The following is a 10,916-nucleotide window of genomic DNA, read 5'->3' as shown; positions in this document are numbered from 1 at the left end:
ACTGCAGTGTAAATAAACAAATAGACTTTCAATAAAACTGATACTTTCCCAAGGTATTTACTAAACTCTGATGACATATTGGCAATCTTTATTGCTTGTTGCTCATGTGTCTGGTCAGGTAGCATGACAACTCTCAACATAAAAACCCTAAAGCCAGAAGGGATAAGAATCAGAGTAGAACTCTTGGGTAGTAGGTGTATGTGTATTAAAGTATAGTGGTTAAGCTCCTGGGCTGTAGCTGGTAGACCAGGTTATAAACTTAGCTTTATCACTTACTTGCTGTGCGATAATGAAAATGTTATTTAACTTCTCCAAACTCATTTCCACATCTATAAAATAGAGATAATAACAGTGCTACCTTCCTAAGGTTCTTAGGAAGACTTAACAAGTTCATGAACAAGACTCCCTTGGGATAAAAGTTGTCTTTATATGTATTTTTTTAAAGATTTTATTTATTTATTTGAGTGAGAGAGAGTGAATGAGAGGGAAAGGGAGAGAGAATCGGAAGCAGACTCCACACTGAGCACAGAGCCCGATGTGGGGCTCAATCCCACAACCTCGAGATCACGACCTGAGCCGAAACCAAGAGTCAGACGCTTAACTGCTGAGCCACCAAGGCACCCCTAAAAGTTGTCTACATATGTCTTAAAACCTAGTATATCAGTGTGTTATTAGGAAAGGGACTTGTTACAGGAATTAGAGCTTACACACTTTGGGAGGAACTGAGGAAGCAAAGACCTAGAAGGGGAAGTTGGAGGAATAGTCACCAAGCAATCCCCCCAAAGCCCTGGGGTCACTGGGCAAGTTGAAGCTTGCAAGGAAATCTGAGAAGCCAAGCACCTCTATCAGCCAAAGTGGGATTGGGAAGGGAGTCCTCACTGAGCACTCTGTGGGAAGCTCTACCTCTCTGTAGATACAACCTCTATGTGTCTATTGCTAAGTGTCTGTGGTGGGCCTGCAGCTGATATTGATTGCCCAACCTAGAAGTTAGAAAGAAGAGCCTGGTGTAGAAGAGAGGAGAGTGAACAAGTTGGACCCACTGAGCACCTTGACATTGGCTCATCACCACATGGGATGATGAAGACCTTCAGAGAGACATGGCTACTATTTCACTTCTGCCTCTAATCATGAGCAAATTCTTCTTGTGGTGAATTCAAACCTGGACTCATACAGGGAAAGGGACTCTGGGAAACATATACTTCCCAGATAAGCCAAACTGACAACAGAACAAACTAGCATACCCCAAATAACAGTGGCTTTAAAAGTAGAGTTTATTTCTGTCTCATGTAACAGAAGCCTAGAAGGTGGTCATTCCACAGTGACAAGGATCTAGCTCCTTAATATCTTTTTGCACTGCTATCCATAGCAGGCAGCTTTACTCCAGTCTAAGAGGGGTAATGAAACTCCAAAATCCATAATCTCATTCCAGTCAGAAGGAAGGAGAAAAAAGTAAAATGTTTTTTTAAAGCACTTCCTGGAAAAGTCACACAGCTGCAAGGGATACTGGGAAATATGACCTTTATTTCAGGAACTCATATCTAGCTAAAACTTGAGAGAGGGAGAAAATAAATATCAGGGGACAAATAGCTGTTTTTGCCACAATCCACTCATCAACCTGTTCCTTCTTTCCACATAGAGACTCTGTCCCTTTGAGACATAGCACCAAAATGCTATCTGGTCACTGCATTAAGCTCAAAGTCCAGAAACTCTGGATGACATTCAGTCATCTCCATCATGGCAGGAGTAGCTGCTCACAGCCCAGAAATCCACAAACTGAAAGTTATTTGCCCTACTCCCTCACTCAAGCTCAATATATAATGGTGAAACAGGTATAGGGTAACCTTAATTACAATTCCAATTGGATAAGGGAAAGATGGGAAACTTTCACACAACACCCTACTGGTACTGGTCTATAGAAGTTATCAAATTCTGCTGGGCAGGAATTACAAAGCCTCCCTGGCCTAAAAGTTGAGATCCTTCATCAGCTTACCAGGCTTGGTTCTGTTCTCTGTGGTAAACTCCTTCACTACTGCTCTTGTTATGGACTGAATTGTATCTCCCCCAAAATCATACGTTGAAGCACTAATGCCCCTATGTGCCTGTATTTGGAGAGAGGACCTTTAAGGAGGTAATTAAGGCTAAATGAGGTCAAAAGGGTGGTGCCCTAATCCAATATAACTGGTGTTCTTAAAAGAAGAGAGAGAGAGACCAGAAGAAAGGCCATGTGAGGACACAGAGAACTGTGCACACTCTAGGGAGACATGCCTGAGGAGAAGTCAAACCTGCTAACACCTTGATCCTGGACTTCTAGCCTCCAGAACTTGGAGAAAATAAATTTCTGTTGTCTAAGCCACCCAGTCAGTGATTAGACTACTTATGGTCCCTAGCTTTGCTAGCTCAGAAGTTCCTCCTCGCAGGCAATATAATTCTTTCAAATGGGAATTTCTTTTCACTTACTTTCAGTTATTCCTTGTCCTTATAATCATAGTGAAAGACCTATCTAGGTATCTTTTTTTTTAATTTTTTTTTTAAGCCTGAAGACTGGTCTTTTACTCATTGGTTATAGTATTCTGCCCATCCATTTCCTCCTTCAGTTTAATGGAACTACCTTAAAGTCATTTAAAACAGACTTGAGTGGGAAGAAGAACCCTTAATCTACTCTTTGCCAGCTGGTTGATGCTTTTGTACAATGAGGTACTAGTTTTATTTCCTGCTAAAGTTGCAGGTTTTTAGCGACTGCTGATAATTGGTTCAGTTTGGGGTGCAGAAGCAGTTGCCCTTTTCATCCTGCAAAGGCTCAAATTACCAACTTAAATGGCAGGCCTTGGGCAGATAGCAGCTCTTTTAGCAATCTTGTAGTCCCTTCCATCTCTGGTTCTGTACTGTCTGTCTCTAGCTGTAAGGCTTTGCTAAAAGTGTCAAGAAGCTGTCAATACACACAAAAATCATTAATTTTTCCTATTATTTCCCCTAAAGCTACAGTCAGCACATGGTGTCCCTTTCAAGTGAAAGCAAGGAAATGTTTACTACCAACTGATTATCCTGCAATACTGAGTCTATGCCACCTGCTGCCCAACTTCGAAGCCCGTACCATGCCAAATTTTCAGTTTTTGTTAGGCGCGGTACCCCACTTCCAAATACTTAATCCTGTGTCTCTTGGGAATCCATTTAGCATGAAACATAGAAACCTAAAAACAGGGGCGCCTGGATGGCTCAGTCAATTAAGTGTCTGCCTTGGGCTCAGGTCATGATCCCGGGGTCCTGGGACTGAGTCCCCAGGTCCCCCCTCCCCCGCAAGGAGCCTGCTTCTCCCTTTGCCTGCCGCTCTGCCTATTTGTGCTTTCTCTCTCTCTCTCTGTCAAATAAATAAATAAAATCTTTAAAAAAAGGGGGGGAAAGGAAAAGAAAGAAACCTAAAAACAACACATAGCTCAGTCAGACAGAAGTTTCTTCTCTTTTATGTAGATTATGTTGGAAGTGAATGGGACAGGGCCTGAAAGCAGTGTCAATCCTCAAGGACTCATTCTTTTATCTTTTATATTGTTACTCTTCCACCCTCAAACCTTTTCAGAACACGAAACTTCTAGCTAGTGAAAAGAAGAAAGATGTGAAGAAGACCATGCCTTTTCTCTTTAAAGACAACTTTCCAGAAGTGTCCGGAATGCTGTTTTTGCTTACACCTATTGGTTAGAACTCAGTTCTATGACAACACCTAGCTGAAAGAAATGCTTTCTGCTAGGAGTGGGAATACATTAAATTGCCAAGCTATTAAAAAGAAGAGGCAAAAAAGGTATTCTCTCTCTCTTTAGGTATACTGCCCAGAAAAAGTACTCACCAATTTCAGTTCTGTCCTATGGGTAGAAATTTAGTTATTTGGCATATTTACTTGCAAGGGCAGCTAGACAATAAATGAGTTTTATTACTAAGGGGAAGACAAGAACAGATATCTGGTGACAAAGAGCAGTCTTGGCCATGGCATTTGAATCATATAGCACAGTGACAATCATAAAGTTAAGAATTGGATAAATGTTAACTATTATGTGTGTCAAGATGTGACCCATGGAAGATCCTCCACAGGTGCCTTGTTTCACTCCTACTCGTATAACTTCTTTGTTTAACGACTTTTTTAGAGCAGTTTTAGGTTTGCAGCAAAATTGAGTGGAAAGTACAGAGAGTTCCCATGTACCTCCTGCCCCCATACATGCATAGCTTCCCCTACCTTCAGTGAATAACATTTTATGTTTAGTATGTAGAAGTGAAACCTAACCATCCATTCTTCAGTTCTCATCATCAGCACAAAAAACTCAGCTGATATTGTGAGTATGAAGCTACTTCATAACAACTTGAAGAAACTTTACGGTATAAACTATACACACAAAGAAAACTGGAGTGGAATTTTAAGGAAGAAAGCCCATGTTCTCTATAAGTTCTTAAGTTTATATTATTAGCATGTTTCATGAATATTAAACAACAAATGTAAATCAAAGATCGATGATATATTTATTGTACCTCTGACGATATAATGTTTGGTACGAATAAGTATATTTCATAGTATAATTTTCTATTTGGAGAGCAAATAAAAATTAATATTGCTTTAATAACACAAAGAGCAGCATTTTAAATCTGACGAATTCCTTGCTAATGGTTAAATGGAAGATCTAGTGATTCTCAACTGCATACAATCATGGGGTCAGATAAGTAATATTTTGGGGGCCATGGAAAGGTTACCCTACTCATTAACGCCACTCCTCAAATACTCTTCTCTCCGACCCTTGACACCTGAAATTCCTTTGAAAAGAGATAAAACCTTTTATTTCACAAAGGTGTTAAAGAAAAAAAAAATTTAGAGAACAAAAATTGAGAATTTAGTGAAAAAGTGTCACTGCTAAGTGCAGAACCCATTTGGGCACTCTAAGTAGGCCCTTGGAAATGAAGTTTAGGGAGGAAAAATGGGATAATCTTTGACATCAAAAGATCATAAACTATATCTGCCTGTATTAGGAAAGCAAAATCTCAGAGTGGTATCATTGGCTACTGATTCCTGGGTTAATCAGCTGTGTAAACACTGAGCAGATTGGAAGTGATCTACTGTGCATTTGGTGCCCATCTCAGGATTATGGCGTCTAGCTCCCTCAGCTAAGTATGTGAGGTCCTCCTTTGGGATTAGAGTGTCTAGTTTTATTTGTCATTAATCAGGATTATTTTACTAAATCAAGTCTGCATCAGGGTCACAGGCTAGGTGTCCAGGTCTGTTAGATGAAGGTTTATGACAAGTAAAAGATAAATGCAGTTAAGTCTGAGAGTGGTAGACTAATGTGAACAGGCTTCAGTCAAGGTATAAATAACTGATGATAAATCCTGTCATATTTTGTTTGAAAGAGAGAAAAAGAAAATAAGAATTTAATAAAAGTCCGATACTTTAAATAGTAAGTGAGCCCGCAATTGTAGACGAGTGGCAGTGAGGAAGATCACTCACACACTAGAATATGGGGCATTCAGATAGAGCTCTCTCTCTCTCTCTCTCTCCCTTTCGCAGTTTGCCACGTTGCCTGAATTCCACCACTAGTCTTTCCTTTACCTCTTCAAGTATTTTTGGTGTTTAAGAATTCACTTTTAATTTATTAATAAGTGAGAAAGAACATTACTAAAAATTAGCTAAGAAGGACTTGGAAAATAAAAGATGTCGTCTAAAAAAGAAACTTGAAAGGAATAAAAGCATTAGAAAGGAGAAGATGCCAAATGTAAGCTTCACCTATTTCATGATCCAAATCACTGCTCTCCTGGTAATTAAGTTGCAGTCTTGATATTAAATTCACTTTGCTACAGAATCACACAAAATATTGTTTTCATGTAGTTCAGGTATCAGGTAGTACCCCTAATTTAATATCAGAATTATTCTTTTTTTTAAGTTTATTTATATACTTTTTTGTAATCTCTACACCCAACGTGGGGCTCAAACTCACAACCCTGAGACCAAGAGTCTCATCTTCCATCTGAGCCAGCCAGGCATCCCTTAATATCAGAATAATTTCTTTAGTCACAGAAGAACAAGGTATTTTTTGACTCCAAACCAAGGAGATTCCTTTGTCTCAAAAGGAACTGCTTTTCTGGTTAGATACTCAGAACCCAATGTCACCTGAATTTGTGAGGAATTTTTTAAACCAAGTTCTCCTATCACTGGGTAAACTTTTCCAAAATCAGTGTTCTTTAGCTTCTCTCTCTTTTTTTTTAAAGATTTTATTTATTTATTTATTTGATAGAGAGAGATAGTGAGAGAGGGAAGACAAGTATGGGGGAGCTGGAGAGGGAGAAGCAGGCTCCCTGCTGAGCAGGGAGGCCGCTGTGGGGCTCAATCCCAGGATGCTGGGATCATGACCTAATTCAAAGGCAGACACTTAACGACTGAGCCACCTAGGCGTCCCTCTTTAGCTCCTCTTAATTTCAATTTTTTTCTTTCAAAATTTGCCCTTCAAATTTCAACTGCAACTGAGATTTTTTTTTCTTCCATTCTTTCCAAAAGGAGGTAACTAATTCCCTTGAGATTATATTCTCTCCACTTTGCAAAAGGATTCTGCCTGGGTAAAGAAAAGTTCTGGGGGTTCTAAAAAATGTAAATTGCCACTTGCACCAAAGAGATACCTACTCTTGAACCAGGATTTTATCATCAGGTCTCATTTACATCTAAATTTGAGTAAGGAGGTAGAGTAGGAGGAAAACCACCCTCCCCACTCCTCTCCACCCGCACTGCAGAGATAGAAGCAAAGGGAAAGAAATCCTGTAATTGTTTTCCACTTGTCATTTACTAAGTTTGAAACTAGTCTACTGTAGGAACATTGTAGCTTCCTTTTTTTCTGTCATGGTTTTTTATGCTAATTTAGTTCCTGGTAGTGATTAACAACAGAACTCCTAAGGAGGAAAATCCCCTGTCTTAGGTTTGTCTTCAGAGACTGAAAAAAAAAGGGAGACATGACAGCATCTGAATGTGAGAAAGAAGGCTACAGCCTACTTAGCCAAGAAAAAGAGAACACAGGCTGGCACTAAGACAGGGCCCTGTGGCTGAGCAGTCCTACAGCCCATGTGTGTGTTCTCAACTAGCTGTCATAACATTCTGAACTGATTGCCTGTGATCGTTGGTCTTACATTAGATTTTTCTCATCAGTTCACTCAGTTCTATGTACATCTTGTTCCACAGGATCTTGGGTTAGTAGGTTTTCACAAAGTCATGGCTTCTGATCTAAAAAATAATCTGAAAATGATAATTTAGTCCTGGAGTACAGTCTGACAGCATGTAAACAATGCTAGCTCAGAAGCCTGTACTGATGCCTCTATTCACTGCCGCATTAATAATTAGAGTACCTGGTACAGGAATGCCTCAGTGGCTCAGTTGGTTAAGCAGTTAAGTGTCTGCCTTTGGCTCAGGTCATAATCTCAGGGTCCTGGGATCCAGTCACACATTGGTCTCCTTGCTCGGTGGGGAGCCTGCTTCTCCCTCTGCCTCCCCCCTCCCCCCACCCTGGCTTGCTCTTCCTCTCTCTTTCTGACAAATTTAAAAAATAAATTAATTAATTAAATTTAATTAAATTTAAAAAAAAAGAGTACCTGGTACAATCCTATTCATGAGGCTCTGAGCCTGTCTGCCAAAGACCCAATTTGTACTTGCAGCATATGGCAAATCCCTTAGGCAAGCATGAAAGAAAAGCAGAAACCACCATGTTTTGTTTTGTTTTTGTTTTGTATTTTTTAATGTTTTATTAAAGATTTTTTATTTATCTATTTGACAGAGAGAGTGAGTGAGAGAGAGAGAGAGCACAAGCAGGGGGAGAGGGAGTGAGAGAAGCAGACTCTCCCCTGAGCAGGGAGCCCGATGAGGGGCTCGATCCCAGGACCCTGGGATCATGACCTGAGCAGAAGGCAGATGCTTAACCGACTGAGCCATCCAGGCACCCCAGAAATACCATGTTGATCATGAGGCTGAATGGCTCTGATTAATTAATAATATTAGCCAATAATATCAAAATGGAGAATAAAATTCTTTATAAGGTAAACTACATAACAATTTCATTAAGTATTGATCAATGTTTTCCTGAAGGCAAGAACATACTAGGGGCAGTGAGAACACTGACAAATCTTCTTCCAGATAAAGTGTACATAGTATCTGAAACATATTTATATTAATAATATTTTACTTCAAAATTAGTCAAAGGAAAAGTGCTCAACATCACTACTCATCAGGGAAGTGCAAACCAAAACTGCAATGATAACAGAAAGATCACAAGTGTTGGCAAGGATATGGAGAAAAGAAAACCTTTGTACACTGTTGGTGGGACTATAACGTGGGACAGCCATTATAGAAAACAGTATGGAGGTTCCTCAAATAAAAGAAAATAAAATAAAAATAAAAAATATAACTACCATATGCTCTAGCAATCTTTCTTCTAGGTATATATATAAAGGAAATAAAATTAGTATCTCAAAGAGATATGTGTGCCCCCATGTTCACTGAAGCATTACCCACAAAAGCCAAAATATGGAAACAACCTAAGTGTCCATCAATAGATGAATAGATAAAGAAATATACACAATGACTATTATTTAGCCTTTTAAAAAAAAGGAAATCTTGCCATTTCCACAGTATTGTGACAACATGGATGAACCTGGAGGATATTATGCTAAGACACAGAAAGAAGCCAGACACAGAAAGAAAAATGCCACATGATCTCACTTAAATGTAGAATCTTAAAGTCCAATTCATAGAAGCAGAGAGAATGGTGGTTACCCCCAGTGGGGGAAATGGGGAGATGTTGGCCAAAAGGTACAAATTTTAGTTATGTGGGATGAATTAGTTCTAGAGAGATATAATGTATTATTGGTGACTATAGTTAATAATAGTGTACCGTATACTTGAAATTTGCTAGGAAAGTGGGTTTTCCTAACACAAATGCACACACAAAAAAGGTAACTAACTATGTGAAGAGATTAATATGTTAATTAGATTGACTGTTCTAATTACTTTATTATGTATATGCATATGAAACATCATGTTGTACACCTTAAACATGCATATACTTTTTATTTAAAAACTTAAAAATAAAATTAACAAGAGAAAGTTACATTTCTGTATCATTGGGAGGTTTTTCCTAGGCATGTCTTAAAATAGTGTTGAAATAATTACAAAATACAGCATACAAAACATTTTTAGCTTTCTCTTCTTTTTTTTTTTTCAAGGTTCAGGTAATTTAATGAGTTTTACTTATTGGATAAAGTGTCACCATTTGAAGGAAAACAAACGCAGCTCCAGTCCTTGTGTCAACCCTGTCACCGCCCAGAGGGGGGCCATCCCAGGGGAGAGCACGGCCGGCCAGCCCACGGCTGGGGGTTGGGGGGTGCCTCACTCCTTGAACTTCCACTCCTGGCGGCACATGGGACAATGCTGCTGCACCTGCTGCGCGTTGAGCCACTTGAGGATGCAGTGCATGTGGAAGCAGTGGGAGCACTGGCCCCACACCAGGGGGCAATCGTCACCCGGGACCTTGCAGTCCGGGCAGCATCCATTAAAGGCCATCCGGCAGATGCCACAGTTCTCGTCGTTGGCCACCCAGAGCCAAGTGGCCACACCATTCCAGCACTTAATCTTCACCTTCATGACCGCGGAGTCTCGCGCTGCCCCGCCCGCCTTCCGTTGGCAGCGCCCGCGCGGGAAGGTATAAAAACGACCGGCCACACCTTAGCTTTCTCTTCTAATAAGGTAAAAGAACAAATCTTTGTGCTTGCCAGGGGACACTGTGGGAAGCCCCGATACAATGTAAGTGTAAAAGACATCTTGAGTTTTTTCCCTGAATTTAGGCTCTAATCTTGGAAGAAAAAATAAAAATAAAGAACTATTAGAGATATGGTCACTTGATTAAGGTAGGATCGTAGGTACCACAAAACAGTGAAAGATTATAGCTATTAGTTAAATCTCCAGTAAGGTAATTTAGAATAAACTAGCAGAGGGTAACAATTGCATGCAACCTCAGTTTTTTCAGAAGTGAGACACTAAAAAATAATTAAATACAGCACAAAGCACAGAACATTATTTTGATCATATAATAAATCTTTTCTATCTGGCAGAAGGTAAAAAATAACATTTTATTTTTGTAGAAATAGAAAAATGCATCCGAAAATTCACATGGAATTTTAAGGGACCTCAAATGGCTAAAACAATCTTGAAAAAGAAGAACAAAGTTGGAGGACTCACACTTCCTGATTTCAAAACTTATTACAAAACTATGGTAATCAAAGCATTATGGCACTGGCCTAAAGACAGGCACATAGACCAATGGAATAGATAGAGATCCTAAAAATAAACCCTCACACGTATGCTCAAATGATTTTTTTGACAAAGATGCCAAGCCTAGGGAAAGGACAGTCTTTTCCACAAACGTGTTGAGAAAACTGATTATCCACATGAAAAAGAATGAAGTTTGACACTTACCTTACACCATACAGAAAAAAACTCAAAAAAGATAAAAAATCAGAGAGCTAAAACTATAAAACTCTTAGAAGAAAATATAGGAGAAAAGTTTCATGACATTGGATTTGGCAATAACTTCATGGATATACACAAAAAGCACAGATAACAAAAGAAAAAATAAATTGTACTATATCAAAATTTAACACTTTTGTGTACCAAAAGAAACAATCAGCAGAATGAAAAGGCATCTTTAAAAAAAAACAAAAAACAAAAAAAGAATGAAAAGGCAACTAATGGAATGGGAGAAAATATTTGCAAATCATATTATTTGATAAGGGGTAAATATCCAGACTATATAAAGAATTCCTACAACTCAACAACAACAAAACAAATAACCCAATTAAAAAATAGGCAAAGGACTTCTTTCTCCAAAGAAGATATACAAAAGGCCAACAAGTATATG

At 39.0% G+C, this 10,916-nt stretch overlaps 1 protein-coding gene across 1 annotated transcript; it reads right to left on the bottom strand.

The window, feature by feature from the left end:
• Positions 1–9,226: 9,226 nt before the first annotated feature.
• On the bottom strand, positions 9,227–9,740 carry LOC112830096 (anaphase-promoting complex subunit 11). Its single transcript, XM_025879774.2, has one exon. It carries the CDS (start codon positions 9,641–9,643, stop codon positions 9,389–9,391), a length of 255 nt encoding a protein of 84 aa, XP_025735559.1. The 5' UTR covers positions 9,644–9,740; the 3' UTR covers positions 9,227–9,388.
• Between the last annotated feature and the right edge of the window lie 1,176 nt (positions 9,741–10,916).

Source organism: Callorhinus ursinus, unplaced genomic scaffold (assembly GCF_003265705.2).
Source record: "Callorhinus ursinus isolate GAN/ISIS: 27379988/994484 unplaced genomic scaffold, GSC_fseal_2.0 scaffold27, whole genome shotgun sequence".
NCBI classification, from domain to species: Eukaryota; Metazoa; Chordata; class Mammalia; order Carnivora; family Otariidae; genus Callorhinus; species Callorhinus ursinus.
The sequence above is the reverse complement of the archived record's forward strand: the minus strand, read 5'-3'. Positions and strand labels throughout refer to the sequence as shown.